Raw genomic sequence first — 23,193 nt, 5'->3', positions numbered from 1 at the left:
TCCCTGAAACTCTCTGTATCCGTTTCAATATCCCTATACTGCCTGGTGGCGTGGAGCTTCCACTTCCAATACAGTGAGTCTCTCAGCCTCGTCCAACGACTTGGTGCCCTCAAGCTGATCTGAGAAGGGAAAAAATGGCGGACCCTACCCTGAAACTCAACCCCCAAGCGCCGGTGTTCGTCTGCAGTGATCCTCATGAGAAAAAGGAAGCCTCCAACAAAGTGTTGTGTACTGAAAGTGGGGTTCTTGGAGATAAATCGGTGCGTCGTAAGCAAGAGCTTTAGCTAGTACCAGGGACAATTCTAATAGTTTCTTCCAGATCGATAACACACAGTCTTGAGTAGACCCGCAGCGACTCCTAGGGCGACAACCCTGGCGCTTCTGCGGTAAGATTGATCTATCACTCAAATAACCTCTCTAGGGCCACTGACCGATGATCTCACTTAAACAGGATATGGCAGAAGCCGCTGAAGTCAAGGAAGATAACAAGGACCTGACACAGGATAATATGATTGCTTTGGCCAGCACAAGGTCACCCGATTGGCACCATTTTCATGGCCCAAGAGAGAGGTGGATTCGCTTCAAGGTGCCATCCGAGTCCTCTTCCTCTTCCTCCTTCACTGAACCGAATTTTCTACCAGCGAAATCCACATTTACACATGGCGACACGGCAGTTTGTTTTCGGATCTCGGATCGACCAATCGCCGGTAAGCTGGCTTTTCAGGCTTTTGTGACGCGTTCAAAGTCTCCAATGAAGAAAGAGTTACATCCAGAGAATGTTGCTCACTCTGCCCGACTCGAGTTCAATCTTCATCCCTTTGTTGACCGGCGAATCCAACGTTGTGTCCAAAACTTCAGTTATACTGAACATCTCCCCACAAAGCCGAAGGAAGGCGATGAGGCGGACAAGGGAAGCAAAGTCGAGTATATCGCTCCTTGCTATATTGACATTGAGTTTGACACTACTGGCGGAATATCTCAAGGCCTTTCAGATGGGCACGAGTTCAACCGTGAGACCAACGAGCTCTTCGTTTACATGTATAGCCTGACAAGGAATGCCTCAACTAAGCCCCGTACGGTCAATCTTCGCGTCGATATCGACCCTCGGGATGTATCTCGACTGACGGGATTCCTCGAAACACTAAAGGACATAGCCAACTTGCATCCTACATCCGCGGCTTGGTCCCCGTACCGTGCACATGGTGGAGAAGTGCGGATTCTTTTTGGACAGCAGAAGCCTCGTGTTATTGTTCACCAAGGTTGGGGTTCGGATATGGTGAAGTTCCGTGGGCAATCGCATTTCTACGATATCGACGCTTATTTAGTCAAGATGGCCTATGGCGCAGTGCTCGAATGGAGACGGCCCTATGAAATGATTAAAAGAATCCAACTGATCCCCGCTTCTATCAAGTTGAAAAGAATTGGCGAATCGATTGTCGCTATTGCTATGCTGGACAGATATGCCTTTAAGGAGGATCTCCTCCCACCTGAGATGAAGGGAATGGAGCTGATTCTGCCCGAGTTCACGGAGGTCGAAGTCATTGTTCGTGTTCCTAAGGGCTCAGGACCAACGATGGAATGGAAAGGTAGTGGGTTCACAGTACCTGGATACATAGAAGACGAGGACCCTAGCGCCATTCAGATCGTGCTTTACGGTCCACGCCTGGGAAAGCTCTTGAACACCGACCAGGACAGTGCCATCGTCGAACATCCCGTGTCCCTCAAGTTCGAGATCAACAAGGCGCCTATCAGAAGGTCCATCAACGCTCTTGCGAAGCTGAAGGCTAACGAGAATGAAGTTGCAAGATGGTTCCCGCTTTTGCTCAATCATGAGCCTAATGCCTTGCCCGACGTCGACCTTCTCCACGGGATTGACCCGAACCTCATCCAATCTGCATTACGGCATCTACTTCAGCTAAAGCAGTGGAATGCGGACAAGGTCGCCGCGTTTCGGTCCGTGCGTAATACAAAGGCGGGTTGCTCGCTCTTGGAGGGGTTTCCAGGATGTGGCAAGACCACAGTCCTGGCCGCCATCGCAATCTTCCTCCATCTTTGTGGGTTTGATATACTCCTAGTGGGACCCAGCAATGCAGCTGTCGATGCGCTAACTAGAGAATTTAAAGAGCTGGCACCTGAGGTTGAATATGTTCGTGTGCGCCGTGGAGAAGTCGAGAAACGCTCCAGAACAACTGCAAACCCCAGGGAGAGTGCTGATGGTGATGAGGAACACGCAGAAGTTGAAATACACTCTGCTTTGATGGGTCTCATCATGACTATGAAGGAATCGCGTTCTCGAAAAGTGGAAGGAGATCTGGAGCAGAGCGTGTTAACTTACGTTCAATGGAAATGTAACACTGTGTATGCTGCTGGCGAGGAGTTTGTCTTGAATGTGGCGATTTCTACCCCAAAGAAGCAGGTGACAGCCCCTAGAAATGCCGAACCTGACTATACGGAGGACTTGCAAGATGCCTATAGCGTGGTTCGTGAGTACCTCAGCCAGCCAAAGGTCCCCCGGCCCAAGGACGCGTCCTGCGAGGATCTTGAGAAATGGTCCAAGAGAGAAACTGCATTCAAAAAGTCCTATGACGCGGTTTCTGAACTCATCATTCAGGAGGCTCGTGTGGTTGCCTGTACGAATAATCTGGCAGGAACTGATCTTGTCCGACGAAACTTTGGTACCAAGGGAAAAGGGATCATCATTATTGCAGATGAGGATGGCCAAGCCACAGAACCTGACGCCATTGTCCCACTAGTCTCTCTCGATAATGCAGACAAGGTTATCGGAATGATCAGAGGAGGAGATCGGCATCAGCTCCCACCTTTAGTTATCAGCAAATGAATCTCCTGGGTACAACGAGTTCGGCGCCCAGATAGGGAAATCTCTTTTTGATAGACTCCGCTGCGCGAGGTTTCCAGTGGCTATTGTCTGTCAGCAACATCGCATGCGTCCTAGTCTTTCGAAATTCCCTTCCGACTTCACATACGAAGGGAAGATGACAAACGATCCATCCGTGGAAGCAATTACATTGAATCCCGTGTTTTCTCAGAAACTCCTTGTATGGCTCAAGCTCCAAGCCAACGATGTCGAATTCAGGAACGAGATAGAACTTATCGGGCTTGACGTAAGCGATGGAAACTCGGTCACCAACCCTACAACATATTCAAGATCCAATGTGCGCAATGTTGCAGTAGTTATGGATCTAATTGAGTATCTCATTACTGAAAACGCACTTTCTGGTTTGTCTTGCTGCATCCTACCGACATATGCCGATCAAAAAAAGGCTTACATTAATTCAATGCTCAATCTTTCCCGCAAACAAAGCATTGCTTGGGAGGACATGGTTTCCGTATTTACGGTAGATGGAATGCAGGGCAACCAAGCCGATATCGTCATAGTCGACTGGGTCGTTACCTTTGGAGAACCGAGTGACTTGGGCTTCGCCTCTGATAACCGCCGCGCCAACGTCGCTCTTACGCGTGCACGTGCTTGTCTCATTGTGGTTGCGAACGGCCAAATAATCAACAACAATCGACTCGACGGTGACGAAGCCAGAATGAAGGTGCCTCCAGAGATCCTCGTCCATTGGAAGCACTTGCTTGACAATGACCTAGTTGTCCCATGCGCTGGTGCTCTTCGTGATATTGTCGAGGTAGATGAAAAAGCAGATGTCCCGAAGGCCGATAATACCATCCAGAATGGCTCTGCAGCCAAGGCCCCCTCAGAATTGGTAACCATGACTTCATGACCGGTAAAGCAAAGGGGGAAGGCCAAAAAAGAACAAAGAAAAAGAAAAAGCAAACAAACAGGAAAAATCAAATAAAAATAAGGCGGCAAGAAAAGAAAAGAAAAAAAAAAGTCTAAAACTCACCAAAGAGCCGTGTATTTAACCACCTTAGGTCCCACATATCCAGACCTTTGTTTCATTGAATATTGTGCACCTTTCTAAATACTCTTTCCTACCATCACAAAACACCTCTATCCTAGTCTCGTAACTCTCCCTTCGTCACTACCTTGTCCTTTCTATTCCCGCTTCCTCATCCAGAAGGATCACCTTCCATTTTCGCACTTTTTCGCTCTCTTCGTTATTGTCATCTTTGGACGCCCCCCATTTTCAGTTCTTTATGCAGTTCACCATGGCACCGACAGCCATCTCTCAACCTTCGGTCACTTACTATCCCAAGGTGTCAAACGCTATCCCGGTGGATTCGCCAGGTGAAGCACAGAGTCACATAATATCGTTCTTGCTCAGCCGCACCCAAGAAAACTTGCTACTGGCGCTGTCCTGGGACAACCTCACCAAGGAAATCCGTGATATTTTACAAAAGGGCTCGGAGAAAAGGTTGTGCCAGTGGGAATATGATCCGGAATATGAAATTCTGAAGGTTAAAGCTATGGGCTCTCCCCTGCATGCCGCCCTCAACTCGTGCATCTTCCGATCTTTCATCACGGCGCATCGTACTACCCTAACTGTTGACGAAGTCAAGTGCATCGTAATAAACCCATTACCCGTTCTCCTCTCTAGACCACTCAATCCCGGAGAAAAGCTTGGTGAAAAACCTGCAGCGTGGACGAAGCATCCCGATAACTTGATCTATTTCAACGACATTGAAGCCGAAGAACAATTTCTACAAATTGTCCTTGAAATTGGTTTCTCAGAAAGTTATCATGACCTGGTCCGTGACGCTTCACAATGGCTACTGCGATCTGGCGGCGAGACCAAAGTAGTGATCATCGCCAAAATAGATGAAGACAAGCGCCAGCGCGCCATCCATCACAAAACGGAGCAGTTTACATGCACTCGCGATATGCTTGTCACTAAATACGGAGATGCGATGTCGCAAGAGACTTTCGACATCGAAAATACCGTGGATGGAATTCAAAATTCCTCGCCCGCTTTGTACAAGGCAGTCAAATCTGAAGTCATTGCGTCTGATTGGGTTGGCCAAATCTCTGTATATCTAGAGGTTTGGGAATTGAGAGACGGATACCCCGTTCTGAGGGGACCGCGCATTGTGGGTCATACCTTGATGAACGATGGATAGAAACTAATTACGTTTTTAGGATGTTCTGCCAACCCCCGCTAATCCGCAAAATCTCGTACTTAGTGTCACGGATTTAATTCCTGAGGGTTGCAGGACCTTGTTTTCCAACTTCGATACGTCAAGGACTTTCACTATAGATATGGGGTTCTTTCGTCAGGAGCTAAACGTAGCAAGGAAGCTGACAGCGTTCCATAGAGCTATGGAGGTGATCAGGCCGCTGGATAAGGATGAAAGCAATCCAGAGTATCGGCTCTGGGTGCTCTCCTAATTTTTATTTTTTTATTTCAAATGGCACGGACGTTGGCTTTGTTTTATTTCAAAGAGCTATGCATGGTGTTCTGAGGATTGGTTTATCATTAAGAGAGACATTGTACTAGGCCAGACAGCTCAATACCAAAAACCAGCTTCTCAATCTGGAAATGCATACATAAGCCACGGCAAAGAGGCTACTGAAGAGGCTTGATATGCTCAGCGTTAGAACCGCAGTCCCCCGGAGGGTGCGCAGCTAGTAAGGAGGCACTGAAAGAATGTTTCGATGGAGGCAGCTCGCATTACATATAGTTCAGTTGTCAGGCAGAGACAAAGATTGGGTACGGAGATTAAACGAGTGATAAGGATTGCCCAGAACCCCATTAAATAATAACCACAGTAGGACTAGGTTGTGGGCAATGCTCCAGCGTTCTATAGGAGCGCCTGGCCATGTTGATCGTAGATTCTTTCGCTCGAATATTATGCCGAAGCGTGGTAATATTTGCCAAAGTTAGGAACGCCTGCAAATGCCACCTCAGGTACTAAAAGTAGCTAGTAGTGCTAGTAGGGCACATCCTTGCCTTTAGCGGATCTTAGGTTTGGGGGGATACTCATGTTGTGCGTAGTAAACATGGGATGCTTTCCGATATCACCTCTAGTTGATCGAATGTCGCGTTATTTGTTATTGGACGAGTTGCATGATAAGCTTCAAGACTGTTGTCCACAAGCGAGTTACAACCTGTTTTCCGTCTAATGCCTAATTATGGTTTAACAAATACCACTTTCCTGGCTAACCAACAGCCAATCGTAACACGAACAATATCTCCGTGGTCATCGCGCTGGAATACTACTGTCCAGTTCCCGGGTGCCGGCGCATCTAAGCCTCGTGGACATACAAGAATCCATATATCCTCCCCAATATATCGCATGAGGTGTGGTGGTCCTTGACCTAGGTATCCTTCAAATAGTCCATATAACATGCCACCTCCACCAGTACAATGAAAGGTCGAGTCAACTTCTGCACAGTAATATGCGCCAAGGTAATAGTCTTTGGGTGGTTGCTGGCCAGTAGCAACACGATTGGCACGAATGAGACGATTGTCGTCTAAACGGTGGAGCACGAGGAAATCACCATTGATTGTGCCAATCATATTACTTGACTGGGCTTTGTTTTCTTCAAGACAGATCAAAATGTCATTGGGACCCCCATAAGAGACGGTTAAATGGCCCTGACGGCCATGTCCAATCTCAACAGCTAACTGGGCCTCTGCATCGTAAAAAGTGCCAACCCAATTCGGGGAGGGACTGACAGGGCTAAGTCTAGGAACGTGGCCCTTATATATGCCGAAAATATCTTTCATAATATAATGTGCCGCCTCTTGCGCATCAGCCTGGTGATTGAGCATAACCACAATCGCCAGTTTCTCTGATGGAGCCTGGATTCTATGAAGACGGAATCCACGAAGAGCACCGCCATGGCCGATCGTAGCCACGTCTCTGACAGTACCGTGCTCTAGGCCGTATCCATATCGTGCAATTGTGCCATCCTTGAATGACTGTTGTTGCGCGATCGCACGATATACACTTTGCTCGTCGTCCCAGTTAGTGTACAAATAATGTTCATATGCAATCATATCCTCGAGGGAAGCCACAACCCCTGCATCACCAGACCACTCCATGCGATTGATGGCTGGGATGAAGCCAGAGGACTCGGTTCCTTCATACCCAACACAAGGTGGAGGGAGGTTAGCGTTGTCGGCGCACAAGCGCGCAGTTTTCATCTGAGCCGGCAAGAAGAGCCTTTCAGCGAGTAGATCGCCTAGGGTTTGCCCACTCACATCTTCGATAATTCGGGCAAGGATATGGAAGTTCAAGTTACAATACGCATACTGCGTACCGGGTTCAAAATGCAGAGACCTTGTCCGGTCGAGTGCCTTCTTGGCATCTTCTTCGAGTCGAAATTCACCATCGGGATGGGCACCCCAGAACATGGACATAGCCCAGTAATCTCGTATTCCAGACTGGTTGTTGCATAGATGCTCTAATTTTAGTCCGGTATTTGTCGTGAGGTCGGGATGGAGCATTTGATCAAGAGCGTCCGAGAACTGCCGAGACACGTTGCCCCGCTTCAGCATCTCTGGGGTGGGATTGCGCTCTAGATCTTTCAGGATCAAGCACACCATTTGTTTTGTGATCGAGCATATTGGCATCAACGTTGATGGGGTCATGGGAATCAGGCTTTGCATGTCGGCGAAACCCCAGAGGTGCTCGCCGACGAGTTTGCCATCCTTCAACACAGCAAGCGCTCCGCCTGGTCCTCGATAGCGAGATGGTATATTCAGGAGGATATCTTGAATAGTTGGATTCACTAGGGTTATACTTTCCTCAGAGACCTCCATATTCTATCATAACGGGACTAGATTACATACTGGTTTAAAATGGAACGTGTGTTCTGTACTTGTGTCGTGGATAGTCAATTCGATATTTTCGTATTCTTTAACAAGGTCCAACTGCGGAGAAAAGAGGGTGCCTGATGTGTATCAGACTTTTGGCACTAACCCAGAATAGTGCCCGAAACTAGCCAGATATCCTGGTCAATATCAAAGTCAACTTCGATATACTAACCCGGTTGGTGCCTCAGTGGAACCTGCACCGATCACTTGGCTAGGGCTCCTCCATACGGTAAGTAAGTATGTAGTGGTGATTATATGCAAATAGGCATGAACATTTAAACTATGTATATAGAATTATAATATTTCTAACAGTTGTTATTACTGGTCATGTAAAGAACATCATATATTATAGTAACAACGGAAGGCTACAAATTGGGTATGCGTAGCACCAGCATTAAAGGCTATACATGCGTCGACACCCAGCAAAGCATCTGCCTGAGAGTAGGGAGGAAACTGTGAGAAATTGTACCGTCGAAGATACCTACTGTGTCAATTACACATGCTATGCTAGAAACTGCAGCCTTGTTCTCTGGATCAGAGACCTTCTCTTACGGAGCGACCATGCAGTACACGACAGACAGTTAGCGAGCATAGCCGATCACTATTTTCAATATAAAATATATGGAGTGATATCATAACAACGCTACTCAAGAGTGAAAGGAGGCATACTTGCATGTTTGGATGGTAGTAGATACCATGTCCAACTCAGAGTTCAGGGAAAGCAGCACACTATATCACAACGTCGTTTGATGAAACTGGATATCTCATGGATAGAGTCACATATCACATTAGGTTTTCCAAGGGGACCGAGCTACCGTATTAAGCGGACACAAATACCAGGTACACTTGGGCATGTAGACCTCTTCAGCTGTATGTATACAGCGACATCTTAGCGGTATAGGCCTCGCTTGTGAAGACATTGTTGTCACATTTGACAAAGGTACTAGGCGAGCACGACCGCCATTCAATCGCACGATCGAGCGTCTCTATCTCCACGTTGCTCTCTCGTTGATCTTGGTTCAATCCTACGCAATTGTCCATACGTACTGCAGCGGCCGTCAGCATTTTAGCGTGGCATTTAGAGCTAGTAAATATGGTTAAACAATTGAGGACCAGCCTCGCCCTCATAAAACAGCGTTAAAATAATGACCCTATCTGGCCCTCATTAATGTCTCACACTGTTGGTCTCCACCTATAATCACGAAGATTTTTTGTGAGAATGACACTTTCGGGCCCATTTTATCGTAGTCACTTCCAGGTTGCGCTCATCTGAGCCCTGCCTCTGGAAGCCAATGCGGTCATCGCACTCTTTGACCACCCATGGGAAGATGCCGAGCATGCTAGGCGATTTAAAAGCCTACACAACCTGTTTTATAGGGAAACACACAACGTCGTTTTGACGCATATGCTGCACATTGGGAAGGTCAGTGCAGCAGCTGTGGCGGCCGGTCTAAGGCTAAGCGTTCCTAATATCAACATAGGCTTGGTGGTCTGGATTTGCGGGGGCGTACCTTCTGGTCTGAAGCATAAGAAGGAGATTTACGTGGGCGACGTCGTCATCGGTGAGTCGCTAGTGGAATATGATTTCCGAAGACAGTACCCGTCTAGATTAGAGCCGAAGGAGCCCTGTGAGGGCGGGCTGGGTAGTCGGCCTATAATGATTGTCTATTCTACGGAATTTGGAGACAGAGCATCATCGTGAGCAACTTCACGGGGAGACGGGGAAATTCTTGCGCGGTATTCGGGAAAGGGCTGGCGAAGGAAAGTATGCGTATCCAGGACACTGACGGTATGCCGAGTAGGTATGTACTTTTTCAGGTTCATAGGCGACTCAATCACCAAGAGACTACCCTCGCACATTCGGATCTTAACGATGAGAACCGTGAGAATGAAAGTCACAAGCATCGAACCTGGGAAACCAGGCCGACTATGCTCATGGTCGCGCTTTATTTATAATGAAAGGCTCGCGTAGCTTCCCCAATTAGTCGGCTATGACGATAGAAGAGCTGAGGTCGCCCGTGACGAATGGACAGCTGAGGCATGTTACTAAGATATGAAAACGGCTTGCTAGCTAGTATGTTGTGTACGATGTGGCCTAGGATAATACAAGCCGAGGCAGTGGCTGTACGGGCACAGGGAGGATGAACGTAGTAGTATACGTAAGGAAGGGAAAACGCTCGCCAGTATTGTAGTGGATAGAGCATCTTGCTCTGAAGACGGCAAGATCAACTGATGACTTATAGGGTTAGTGAATCCGGTTACGTTTGTGATTGTATGTAATATTCATCTTTGAGGAGCACTCACACAACACCCAAGTGGAATATAGGATTTCACTCATGTCTGAATCAACCTTCGACTGTCCGTGGTGGGGTCAATGCCCAAATTGATGTCTGCGAGGGGGATTGCCGGAGCGCACGATGAGGGTGTATATGCCCAGAGGTAGACTCCATGACTTTTCTTGACATCGGCCATGGCGAACGATGCTCCTTGCAATCTTAACAGATTCCCTGTGGTTTCTATAGGTGGTGATCTTTACACTACTGCACTCCGCAAAAGGCCGGATTCGAGGACGACGAGCACTGGGCATGCATGTTCCAAGGAGCATGACGTGCATTTCAAAGTAAGGAGTACGCTAGAGAGAGGCATTCGATGGCATGGAGCTTTGACGGATATTGGTATTGCTTCGTGATACATCAGGGTATCATTTGTTGGAGCCCGAATGAGTGTATTCGGTTTGTACTCATTTGGCAATGGAAGATGTTGGCTATTGACGTCATACCAATTGAGAATGCTGTCAGTGAGTCCTCGAAGAGATGCTGATAGCATGCAAAGCGTGGATTATAGCTGATATGTGTCTGGCTGTTTGGTCAACCAATGGGAGAACTAAGAAAGTATATTGGTTGGACTTCTGTCCTGTCCAAAGAGGAGGGTGTAACCCCGAGCTCAACAGCGCTGCGTCGCAACCATTGAGGCTGTGAAATTATTTTAATGGCTTGCTTAAGATATTAGTCCGAGAGCCAATATTCTAGTTCTTTTGACCTTGTCCAGCAGATGCTGGCGAGGTTCGAAGGACTCCACAGTTATTCTGACCACTTAATCGGCTATCATATCTCAGGAACAACAAACAGGATATTCCACCGACACTGGAGTGGGAAATGGAAAAGACGCAAGGATTAGCAAGTCCCCCAACACGGTGTCCAGAATCAGCTAAAGACTGATCTACTTGCTCTCAGAAATCACGGATATCATATCGTCGTTGTAAAGGGTATAAGATGCTAGTTCCGAAAGTTGCTGCCATGGTGCCATCCTCTTAGCTGCTCCTAAAGAAGCCGGAATCCCAACTGGCTGGATATTACCTCTGCACCCTCTACAAGTGACGGTGAATCCAGTCAAGGACCTCCGATAGTGATGGATCTTCTTCGGTCCAGTATCCTGCCCGTGTGTCTGCGGTCCGCAGATCGTCCACGACGTACTGGTCCGTCACTCGCCCCATTTCCTATTGCAATTCCATCAATATAGGGCTTACTATCCAAAGGCACATGACACGACTCACCTGTCGGAACGTATTTTCCACGGCGTCAAGGGAAGCAGTCTGCTCTATCGCTGGCCGTCCTTCCCGTAGGATATTTTGCCGGGCGAGGGCGCATCTTGTGGCAACTGCCACCCGGAGGTAGATGCGGTGCGCTTGAAATCGACGGGCACTTGCGTCGAGGATGGTCCTGGATATAGTCAGGATACACCAATCTAATTCACATACGCCCTATTGTCTGTACCTCTTCAGTTCGGCCTTTTCCGTCTCCGTGTTGGACGGGGTAGACTCCACGCTGGGGTCGTAGTTGGCTGCTAACAGTGCCTGTGCAGCAGCCAGGCCTTCTCTAATCTCTTTGTACGTTTCTTTGTGGCCACCCTCCGTTGGAATCTGCACATTGTGCCGAGCGATATGCACAAGGAGGGTTCGGTAGTCGTTGATGATCTCGGCTACCCGCAAGGCACGCGCCGGGTTCACTTGTACAGTGTCAATATTCTACCGACGACTAGAACATCCCGAACCGGTGACGAAAGACGATACTCACTTCTATCAACCATGATAATGTCTACTAGTCACTGGATTGTTAAGGGCTAACGGTCGTGGTCAAGAACGAGAGGGGTTCGTATCAAACATAAAGAGATAGAGCAGTAGAGAGCAACGATCAGGTCAGTTCGCCAACTAGGAACTCAATGTGTCTCTTTGGTGATTCGAGAGTCTACTTGGTCGATGGTAGTCTCATCTTCGAGGGTCTGATATTCTTTTTAGGTTCGGCCTAGGGTATTTATGACAAGCGTTAGCGACGGGCCCAGTGAGAGTGAAATTGCTGTACGACCATCATAATTTTCGGCCATGATTGACTGAACCTACCCCCGCCGATCCAAAAATGCCAGCGGGTCACCACCAAGAACTGCGGTTCACTAGAGGCTAACATGCTAGACTGGTGACAGGACACAACCCCCATAGACCATCTGTCTACATTGTACAAGCACCTTGGGTTACCTGCACCCGAGTAACGGAAGGGATAACGTCTAAGCGGGGCTAAGCAGTCGAGCCATAGTGGGATCGATGCTGATAGGCCTAGATATGCGTAAGGCCGTGACAGATACACAAGGTGGCCCACGTGAACCGACGGCATCAGAGAAAGTCGACAACGCAGAGGCTTTGAATGCACGGGGCACCAAACCTAAACTGAAAGTCCAACACCAGTCAGAGATACAGAGGTAATACATCATTGCATCTCCCAGCATACCATGCCGACGACGGTACTCTCAAGGTCGAAAAGGCGTTTCTTGGTTTTGTGACTTCGGAAGCTAATACCACACCCGGTGGGGCAGTCAGAAGAATTTAATTCTGGTCCCGGAATTCAAATTTCAACGCGAGGGCACAGCGAGGCCGAGGAGATGGGAGATCATACGCCCTCGCTTAATGCCCCTCCTAGATAAACGTAGCGGGATTATCTAGGAAATTGTATGAGACGCAGACACCGCTGGCAAACTTGCTATGCAGCCATCGTCGGGTTATAAACTTGTGATGGACAGAAAGAGCAGAATAACAAGAGCGGCGGAAAGATGAAATGGTTGACATAGATTCAGCTCAGCCACCAGGAAGCTAGAAGACAAGCAAGGATATATACCTGACTTACCTTTCCTTTCTTGGGTGCTATAGCAACGACCAATTTGTACTTGGTATACATTCGGTGGATGCTAGGGAAATCGTGCCTCGGCTATGTAAATTTGCCTATTGCTAAATGTCGTATCAACGTATAGCTGAAGAGTCATCTCCACAAGGCAAGCTTGTTTTTTTTTTTTTTTTTTTTTTCTTTTTTTTTTCCCCGAAGTCGGGTAGTGTATTTCCTATATATATAAGCCTACCATATGGCATGGCATTCAAAATTATATGTGCATATACAGCTTGGATAAATAACCCCGAGTCCACAAATGACAAAGCATTCACACCCTATTTCCCACTCCCTAACATCCGATATCTAATGTCCCAGAATCAGATTCTAAACTTGACGAAGAAGCCATTCGGTATCTATTGCAAGGGCAATAGAATATGCTGGTGAGATAAAACACCTCCTGTATAACAAGGTCAATGTTAGAGTATCAAACCTAATGTGCGTTCGAAGTGGGGTGGTTTATTTTTCTCTGTGCTGGGCGACGCACTGCTTTGCGCGAGGAAGGGAGAGTCGCGCTTAACCTAACAGGGCGAGTAACTTACAAGACCCCTTCTGAGATTGTTGTGAGGTGGGAACCGACCTTTCCAGTTCTGCCAGCCGACTTTCCAAGTATGTGCATTCCTCTGTTATATTTTTGATCGATTCTGACTGCAGCATGTACGCATTGCGACCTTCTTCTGTAAATTCGCATTTTGTAGGTGTGCCCCGTAGACAGCACGGTGTACAGGGCATCAGATGATCACACTGTAGCAGTATGCCAATTAGCCTTCCCCCCCTTTTACGTGTACTGTGCGGAATCCTGATAGCCATCCAACTGAAAGAAGAGGGCACGTAGGTAGGTACAAAACTCACCTTCACTCTACGCCTATAACACGAAAGACAGGAGAAGATCGGTCGTGCCTTCCTCGTTTTTAGGCTCTCAGAAGAGGAAGAATAATCTGAGTTTAAATCCATGCAAATTATAACACAAGAGCGAGCCTGTCAGGATATACCGTCATAATAGTATCAACAACTAAGAGGATGATATAAATGGTGAATACATATATGTCAATGGTTCTTCAGTCACCGCTTCAGGCACATTTAAGAGAAGGGTGTGAATGTATAGCCTACGTGCAACCCCAGACATTAGATTGCTATGTAATTTGACAAAGCCTTCTGCAGCCCCTTCTTGGTGGCAATTTCATGGGTGGTATCCAACATGAAAAGTCGCCAGGATTCTTGCCGCTGCCAACCACCCGCCCACAGTGGTATCATCGAACAGGCTCCCTTGATCTTAACTGCATCCCATGGCCCGCATCTGACTTTCCCCTTTGCCTCTTCCTACTAGTTATCTGCATGAAGGTCAGTGCTTGATCTGCTCCAATTTCAGCAGTTTCTCGCGGATAGTCCTGGGCGTGGGAATTGCCCCCTTTTTCGAGTCCTCAACTCCGCGTTCACTTCGGCTTGAATACCTAAACACCGCAAAAGCAGTCTAATTAATAATCTACGGTATTGCACATACACATATATAAATTAAAAGGAGGCGTGATGACCATAGGGGTACCCTGTAAAACTCATATTAAGCAGGTTCTTGGCGGCTTGACCGCTATAAGAATGACGTTCCCGGTGGGTACGGGCGTGATCCTCGATCTGGGAGGCAGATACAGGCGATCTGTAGTGCTGTGCACATTCTGGATACCCGGGTGTACATTCACTATCTAGGTTGTGTGTTATATGACGTGGGGTTGAAAGTTGTTGGTAGGAAGATCGTAGATGGTTGCCGCCGCGCTGTTATCGAAACGCAGGTTCCCCCGAGAAAAAGAACTGTCAAAAAGGTTTGACGGGATAAGGAGATTGGGTCGTGAAGATCGGCGCGTTGTTCAAACTTACAAACAGGGGACAACAGCATTACGAATCTATAGGATATACCTGGCTTCATTGCTACTCAGTCAAAGCCTTTAGAACATATAACATGGGACACGCGACATCAAACAGAACGCATAAAGGAACACCCGGGGATCTCCGATATCTTAACTAGCTGGATTAACCAACACCATATTCGGTACCTGCAGTGAATCGAACCATTATAGGAAGGAGCCGAAATTGCTATGTATAGCAGACAAGTCTAGGTGGAACAAGTCCCAACGGGGCCCTCCATGCGGCACTTGCCGATCAATCAGCCTCGATCGGACCCATGCTTGTTGAGACTTTCCTCCCCCATAGTCATTCGCCACAAAAGTATCTCTCTCTTTTTTCCTCTTTTTTTCTTTTTTTTTTTTTTCTCTCCCAATGGCCGAGCAAGCGGCCACGTGGCAATACGAGGTCACTGCATATTCTTCTAACGTTGCCTAGGGTTGTCCAAATTTCCATCACCTCGGGAATACCTTTGAAGGAAGTTATATTTCGATGTAACTTAACGGAGTACATGCTGCCGCAGCGACCGCAGATGCATTATGCCAAACTCAATCCACAAAAAACTTTATATGTTGAAGTTCTGGGCTTAGCCAGGCGCCACTACATTAAACAACTATCATATTCTGTGCCCTAGGTCCTAACTTTGTCTAGGTGAGCGGTGCTCTCATTTTTCGGTAGTATCCACTTCACGCAGTCTGTTCGTCACCGGTGTAATACACACCGTTTTACCATCGATGGAACAGTAGCTTAAGATATTATAGGCTAAAGCGATCTGAAGCCTGGCTGGATAAGGGTCCTGAATCATGGTCTGTTACTAGTTGCATGGAGGTCTGAATCGGCGGTCTTTCGTTGATGGATATATTTTCGGCCGCAGGGTAAACTGTAAGATAGAGCGGAGCATTCGGGAAAGAGATTAGAGGAATACGACCGCCAGCCAATGACAGTGTCAAACTGATCCAGTAAACGGCTGGTTCCAGTACTGGAATCCACTTCAATGCGTCGGCTAGTCGGCCGTACAGCCACCGAAGGCCTTCTGAAACCCCACAGTGTCTGCCTCTTTACGCAATGGAGCCGTCTTCAATCCTTCTCCTCTCTGCATATCAGATAGACTGTTGTCATCCATTCTGCGTTAACCAATCTTACTGCTACATGGAGAACATTTGCCAATAGCTTACAGGGTATCATGTGGCCTAAAGGGGAAACGGAATGTCGCATAATCGATGCAGCAATTTTACCACCAACTCTGGTCAGAAGATGCACTTGGGGTACGATAGGGGGAACTTTGAGACCCACATAGATAAATCTCTAATGTACCAGCAAACCAGAGAATACAATTGTGCGTGCTAACAGTATTCATGCCAACAACACAGATCTTCCAGTTAGAGTGTTATGTCGACGTGTCCGGTTTTCGTGATCGCACAAAATCCAGCGTTTGAATGAAAGCTGTGTCCAACAAATCATGTATGTTCATAAGACGGGCGTTGAAGACTGCCCCTGATGGTGGAGTATAGTATATAGCCGCGAGATCTCTTCCGATAGCATGAACTGCAGTCGAATCATGTCATCAATATCACCCAGAGGGGATAGGCGACCAGGGTCATTCTGATATATAGAGGCAAATAGCTTTCCAGTCAGCACTGTGGCGTATTGGCTCAGTTCCGTGATCTGTAGGAATCAGCATAATGTCACAAAGCAAACCGCGAACGTTTTAGACGTACTCGATCAAATACCAAAGAGATATCTGCATTTGGCCGAAGCGAGGTGGTGGGCTTCTAGGTAAGAATGTTAGCCACGCATCTCATCCGGCATAAGCACCTGCACTAAAGCAGGCTGGGTGAGCAAACCATTGTCATTTTAAGTCACTCATGCATATGTTTTTGTATTCTCGATTTTGGGGTGTGTCTCAAGTCTTGATCCATTTATCTATTCTTTTATCGCTGTGTGGGACGCCCGCTCAAACCTAATAATGAAAAACCGGGGCCTTGGGCAAGGTGTAATTTTTGGTTCGATCTAATGAGGGAACTGCTTCTTTCTTGGTAGAGCCAATAGTGTATGCAAGGTGTCGGACTAGAGAACTCATGGAAAGTCTTGCCTACGACTCTCGATGACTCGCTGTTTTTTTATGTAATCCAAATTCTTTTATTCTCCTTTTAGCATCGGCTGTTATTATCGGGAAGGGAAAAGAAGAATAAATGTAGACACTGCAGGCCTTGGTTTCCAGGCCTTGAGAAGTACAAATGTAGCTTACAAACCCGCGCATGCTTTCTCAGGGTGGTTATTGGGGATTCTATCGAACTGTCTCCCAGTGTCGACATCGCGGACCGTCCCGATAAGGTTCGTTGATCCTTCGCTGATGTTAACAATCAAGAAGGGGACCCCTTATAATACAAGGGGAGCCAATCTACCGATATCAACGAGGCTACCAGTGCACAGTATTGAGTATCCAGGAAACCTTCGACGAAGGCGTGATTTCCTCTCGCCAGTGTCCATACAACGAGACACCACAGCCGCGGCAAAACCACTACGCAGATTATACAGCCCAGGGGCTCTGGTAGGAGTCCAGCACGGAGCTCAATCAAGATGATGACACACCGGATAAGCAAGTTCGCAAGATCTTCTGCATAGGCATATCCACTAATGTTTTGTCCCTCGAACCTACCAACTTCAAGAGTGAGAACATACCGACCGCCTCAGTTTGAACAGCTGCCACCGCCGCTGTCATGCTGAAGACAAGTAATGGTAAGACTCAAAGCCCACTTGGACCTCAAGAGACGACCACCCAACTCAGGGTGGTCGACTGGCTACCGGCCACATGCCGTGGGTGTGGCTGAGCAAAAGTGGTTGTGTGATGCTGGATTTTCAGGGGTTAGGAACAGGAACGGTAAGGCGACGGTCGCACTAAATTATCGTTTGACCAGCAGAGCCCATTGATGGCGAAAAGCTGCCACTGATCTCGGCCCATCCCAATCGCGCAGATGGGGCGATTGAACATGCCTGTGTTGGCTCGAGAGGTGGGATGGCAAGGGATCACTTGGTGATGGTGGTCGGCAAAGCGAGAGGGCGCGGGCGGAGAAGATAGACTCGGGACATCGCAGTCATGACAGCCATTGGTTTGGTTCGCCTATTTTTGATCGAGCATGGGGTGTTAGTATATGTCAAATGCGAACATGGTTGAGCATGGAGTTGGTCTAAGTAAAGAAGGAGAGTTATTAGAATTGGAGGGTGTCATCAAACCCAGGCGAGTGTGAGGGAAAACCACATCTCTGGCAGATGCAGACGGAAAACTCATGTTATCTTGGAATGTAATGCATTGGTACATACAACCAGCTAACGCCAGAGCAGCAAAGACCCACCTGTTGCACCCAGATCAAGGGGAAAAAAGGAAAGGAAGGGATTCGTCTGTCCAAGGATACTCCGTACAGCAGATAATGTATCAACGTGGCACGGGATGTTGTCCGAAAATCCCGCTGCTTCTCCCTGTTAGTAATATATCCCTTACTTGCTCTCATACCACTAAGCTTGCTGCTGTGATTATGATTGATGTCTCCCTCATGTCTTATGGCTCTGCTCCATCATCGGGCTTCTTTTCTGCTGGCAAATATTAGCTGAGAAGGCTACGTAGAAGACATAATACAAAATGCTGAGACAACCATGGACAAAGCAAGATCATGGTATCACTCGGTACGCTCCTCCATCCAAAGGAATACATGAGGATACAGTGAGTGAGTGGCCTTTGCCACATCAAGTAAGGGCCAATCAATTTAACAAGCGCAGGGCATGGTACAACGGCTGTTACTGGCGAGTGCTGTCATCTAAGGTTATTGAGGCACTGCTAGAAGTCGTCCCAATTCTACCTGAGCTTAATATAATAACACTCACGACGACTTGGAAAATGTTCTTGAAGTGCGTAAAAAGATATAATACCGCATTTGCCGATAGCTTAATTCAGACCGCAGATATTTCACTCATCCCGCTAACCGCTTATCGTATTTGTGGAAGTTTGAGAACGGTAAGGATAATGATTCTATTAAATACTACATAGGGTAGCCGGATTTTTAATAGCAGAGCCTGTGATGCTGGGCGCTTCTCTCAACTTATACGCGCGTAATACATTGGCCAGCGTAGCCGCTCCCCGAGGATATGACAGAAACAAAAGACGGCTTGGGGGATATAGTATAGGCCGAGGAATTTCCCCCTTGGCATGATTACGCCAGGAACTACCAACAACGGATTCAATAACTTACAGAGATAGGCATTCACATGATTAAATGAAGTCTCTACAACAGCGTCTCCATAAGTGACCGAACTCCTTGAAATCCCACCAACAGTGCTTAGTAGTGGAAGGGGCTAGGATATGCTTACCGCCATTTATCTCCAGTCTCCTGCCGGTTCATATTGTCTGGTCAAGGGATCACGTACTCTGGATATCGAGCTGGCTCAACGTCGATCATCATGATTCGAGAGTAATGACAGTGTGGATACGTAGCCTTCTTGGTCACCCATCAGAATCACTAGTATTACTGGTACTTTCTGGTTTTCCAACAGAATATAACCAACCACAATCGATGGAAGTAGTTGCTTGACTTCTGCAGAGCCCAAACACCGAAGCCGGCGAGTCATGAGTGACTAAGAACGCCACATACGAGTGTTGGCCAATCTAAAAGTAGAATACGGTTGCTCACACGGGTTAGACGCTACTGAAAAAATCTCCGAATGTGGGTCCAAACCTGATACTTTTCGACCTATCTTAAAAAACATGACGACCTTTTTCTCGTAGCTGAAAATTCGCCCGGAGTATTTAGACCGTCACACAAGCAGTTTGTATAAATTTCCCACCATGCGTTGCGAGATTGTGCTGGCTATTCTAGGTTTTGACATGACCTTATACTCCACTCCATACATGCTTAAGAGTCCCTTATTACCATATCTCTAATCGCGTGTTATACACGCTCTATTCGCGCGACCCAGTCAGGTAGCATGTCCTTTGCTATGGTTTCCTTCGATGAGTACGCCTATACACTGTAAATTACTGGTATTGGGCTAACCACGTATAGGGTTGAGGAATTCGATTAATAAGTCATACCAAGCACTGTTTATGTGCAATATATCCGTGGCTGACATATCTGCCGGCCCGCTTTTAAGCCAAACACCGAATATGCAAATAGAAAGAATGAGGTGAACGTCTGCGTGGCCATATATTCAAAGTCTTCTGGCTGCCCTGGTAAAAGTGAATCCGCTCAACTTTCCCAAAACAATGACGTGAACTGAAGAGCCTGAAAGGGGGGACGTTGTGCGGGAATCAATATTGTAGGACGCAGGGCTTCGAATACCCGGTCCGGATGAACACGGATGAGAAAAGAGCCCACTAATTAAACAACCCTAATTCGTCATACAGACGGACTGCCCCAATCTTTGGCGAACTGAAAAAGGAGAGATCTCCGCGGAGAAACCATATTAAGTTAGAATTTCCATCATTGAGAAATGCCCCCCTTCGTGGTTGTGGCTGGCTGAGGTGCACACAGAAAGCAGCAGCGCCTTTGCTGTTGTGGCTGGCTGAAGTACAAACACAAGACCCAATCACATATCAAACGGTTAAATCACCCTGTGGAGCCCTTCGACCGTGAAAAGTGCGAGAGCAGGACGTGGCGAAAAGCGTGGAAAGCTGGATCAACCAAAGTTCTACAGTATTATCGTCCATTGAATACCGAAGTGACCTTGACTGGTGTTAGTTTTCATGCGGAGCAAGCTGTTTCTTTGCGGTGGTACTCGCTCTGTCCGCCACATAGGCTTGGGCCTGCCGTGAGCTATCCGCGGCCCACCCAAATTTTGATCGGCAAAGCCATTGGTGGCCTGAAAAAAAAAACGGTATAGGGACCGGGGAGATGTCATTGACTCGTAGTAATCATCTTCGTACGCGTACAACTTGACTCGCCAGCGGACACCTCCCGAGGAGAGCTAGCAGATCTAAGAACTGAGGCTGTCATTCCATGCTACAGTGCTAAACTTACTAGCCCTATCTTTGGGTATCTGAGAAAAGCTACGGCGATTAGGAAAGCCTGATCTATAAGCCAAGACAGCATTGAAAGATACATCGAGCTAGGAAACGCGGGGACCATAACTTCTGGCATAATCACTACGGAGTATACGATGGAAAGTCGTTGGACTGGGCCAGAGGCTTTCCTCCACCAGGCTCTCTCCGCTGACTATGCTTTTCAACTTTTCTGATTCCCAACAGGCGGTGGCATGCTTGGGTAGGTGGCACTATTTTTGTGATGCTGAGGTACTTAGACCTGCTAACAAGATACTTCGCTTAGACCTTCCAGTACCAACGCTCAGTATCATCAGCTGACTATTGAAGTCAACTCTCTGTATCAATATCACGTACTACCTTTCGTGGCGTCTGTCCAGGCAACTGACGTGCGCGATAGAGCCGAACTTTCCTTGCAGCGGAGTAGTGGCGGTGGTCTCCTGTAAGCCCTATTGGGCTGCGAGCGAGGAAGAAAGCCTCAGCATACCTCATCCCGACCGTCTTTGTTCCCCTGGTGCATGCTCCGATTAGTCCAGGTAGAAGGTCTGATCCCGGCTCCTTCTCCAGACACCTGCTACACTACACCTGCGCTACCTTTCCAGATATACAGACGGAGTGGTCGAGAAGTGGTAGACACCGATGGATATACGGGAGGTTACTCAGAAAGTTTCGCCACGGGCGCTGAGTATTCAATGAACGCAAGTAGGCCTAAAAAACAGTTCATTCCCATTAGTCAGAAATTCGACGCAACCTAGCCGGCCGGATGCACATCACAAGAACCGAGGACGTACGCATTATAGACCAATATATGTAGGTCATATCCGTCCACCTTCGCTTGGGCCAGTGCTTTCATTTGGCAGGACTTGCAGGCATCCTCCAGACTCAGATGCCACGTCTCATGTCGAGATATCGTACTAATAAGGGTTAATTCTCCTAAATATGAGGAAATTATTGTTGATGTGCGGGCCTCTGGGAAATAGCGCAGTGGTTCGAGAGTAGGTGCATGTCGCTATGTAGGCAATAATCTCTTAATCACGCCCTTGCCATATTGCAGGACAGAGGGAAGAAATATGACAGAGAAATTGATAGCAACACGGTCATGACAGATGTAATTGAGCGCATATAGTAGTAGTAATCAAGTCGGACGACGACGAGCAACAGCCGCGATGGGTCAACGGGCCGTCCTAAATTCGGGCACTTTCAGCGGAGGATATGTAGATGGACCATAGATATAGAATGCGGAAATAGCAAGTTCCTGGAGATTAGATGCAAGATTGTGGACCCCATGGGTAGCTTAGTTCTTCAGCTGAGCCTGTAGTTTGTTCAGTATGGTCAAAGTCTCTGTCAGATGTCTTGGTGTACGGAGTACGGAGTAGATGCCATACACAGCGGCCCCGTTAGCAAATAGGGCTACCACCGCATTTAGGGCTCTCAACGCCACACAAAACTTATCGGCTCCGACATACCGCTCAAGTTCCGACTTTGTGGAGCTCTCAAGAATACAGTAGTTGTATTTTTGTAGCATCGGTAAGGGCAATGTTCCTATATAGACCATTTCTCGTGATTGCCAGTGATACATGGCAGGCCCTTTAGTATCATATATTACTCATAAACTAAGGCATGATGTTAGGATACACAGATTACGACAAACTCTCATAGTGTCAGGTGCCCCTGCTGATTAAAGGGATCCGAACAGTTACGAATGTTAGAATCTCATAGTCACAGCAACCCCCCCCCCCCCCTTTACCGACACGCTTTCGGTTCAGTCGAGATTAAAAATTCTAACGGTCAGCTCCGCCACATTTTGGCGTCTATGTTCGTTTGGTACAGATTAGGTTTAGGGGTGACAATCTTCGCCAATACAGTATCAGCGGCGTGATATGTGGGTACGTTCTGAAATTAAACCAGCCTGAATATGGAGTGTGAAGGGCATATCCAGTAATGGGTTGTATCCATACTTGGAGTTTCCATTGGAATGCATCCCATGTTGTTCACACTACAAATATCACTTTGTCTATTTCTACATACAAGAATATTCTTCAAGATAGAGTTGGGTTGCCTTCTTCTGTAGCTTAGCCTTTTGTTCGCTGACCATATGCTTCAGATGCCTTATTGTAGAAACTTTCATTGGCCAAAACATAGCCCTTCATTCGGAATACAGTTTACAGTACGGGGGATATAGCAATATTGTAAGTTGCGAATGTCACCCCAGACAACCAAGACCGGCAACTGCCTTTGGCATGGTACCTTGTGGGATTGCGTAGAAGAAGATGTCATGTCGGCGAGGAGAGACGCTAGAGTTGGAGCAGATTCCGTTCAT

At 47.4% G+C, this 23,193-nt stretch overlaps 5 protein-coding genes across 5 annotated transcripts; 2 read left to right on the top strand and 3 right to left on the bottom strand.

The window, feature by feature from the left end:
* Window positions 1-134: 134 nt before the first annotated feature.
* On the top strand, window positions 135-3,746 carry BDV27DRAFT_154390 (AAA domain-containing protein; the record flags this gene model as incomplete). The annotated part of the gene is made up of 3 exons (XM_032071959.1): window positions 135-260; window positions 452-2,776; window positions 2,826-3,746. 3 exons carry the CDS (start codon window positions 135-137, stop codon window positions 3,744-3,746), a joined length of 3,372 nt encoding a protein of 1,123 aa, XP_031931143.1.
* Window positions 3,747-4,134: 388 nt separating this feature from the next.
* BDV27DRAFT_154389 (uncharacterized protein) lies at window positions 4,135-5,311 on the top strand (the record flags this gene model as incomplete). Its single annotated transcript, XM_032071958.1, has 2 exons — window positions 4,135-5,013; window positions 5,063-5,311. 2 exons carry the CDS (start codon window positions 4,135-4,137, stop codon window positions 5,309-5,311), a joined length of 1,128 nt encoding a protein of 375 aa, XP_031931142.1.
* Window positions 5,312-6,008: 697 nt separating this feature from the next.
* Window positions 6,009-7,768, bottom strand: BDV27DRAFT_122944 (beta-lactamase/transpeptidase-like protein). Its single transcript, XM_032065754.1, has 2 exons — window positions 7,722-7,768; window positions 6,009-7,660 (listed from the first exon to the last, which is right to left on the bottom strand). Coding segments are annotated over exons 1-2 (1,608 nt in total). The 5' UTR covers window positions 7,723-7,768; the 3' UTR covers window positions 6,009-6,053.
* Window positions 7,769-11,112: 3,344 nt separating this feature from the next.
* BDV27DRAFT_154387 (uncharacterized protein) lies at window positions 11,113-11,831 on the bottom strand (the record flags this gene model as incomplete). The annotated part of the gene is made up of 4 exons (XM_032071957.1): window positions 11,113-11,241; window positions 11,299-11,464; window positions 11,519-11,750; window positions 11,819-11,831. The coding sequence occupies 4 exons, from the start codon at window positions 11,829-11,831 to the stop codon at window positions 11,113-11,115; spliced, it is 540 nt and encodes a 179-aa protein (XP_031931140.1).
* A 4,481-nt stretch (window positions 11,832-16,312) lies between these two features.
* On the bottom strand, window positions 16,313-17,567 carry BDV27DRAFT_154386 (uncharacterized protein; the record flags this gene model as incomplete). Its single annotated transcript, XM_032071956.1, has 3 exons — window positions 16,313-16,510; window positions 16,564-16,617; window positions 17,505-17,567. The coding sequence occupies 3 exons, from the start codon at window positions 17,565-17,567 to the stop codon at window positions 16,313-16,315; spliced, it is 315 nt and encodes a 104-aa protein (XP_031931139.1).
* Window positions 17,568-23,193: the final 5,626 nt, after the last annotated feature.

The sequence above is a fragment of the Aspergillus caelatus genome (genome assembly GCF_009193585.1).
Source record: "Aspergillus caelatus strain CBS 763.97 unplaced genomic scaffold BDV27scaffold_27, whole genome shotgun sequence".
Taxonomy (NCBI): domain Eukaryota; kingdom Fungi; phylum Ascomycota; class Eurotiomycetes; order Eurotiales; family Aspergillaceae; genus Aspergillus; species Aspergillus caelatus.
Note: the sequence above shows the minus strand (reverse complement) of the source record. Positions and strands in the feature narration are given on the sequence as shown.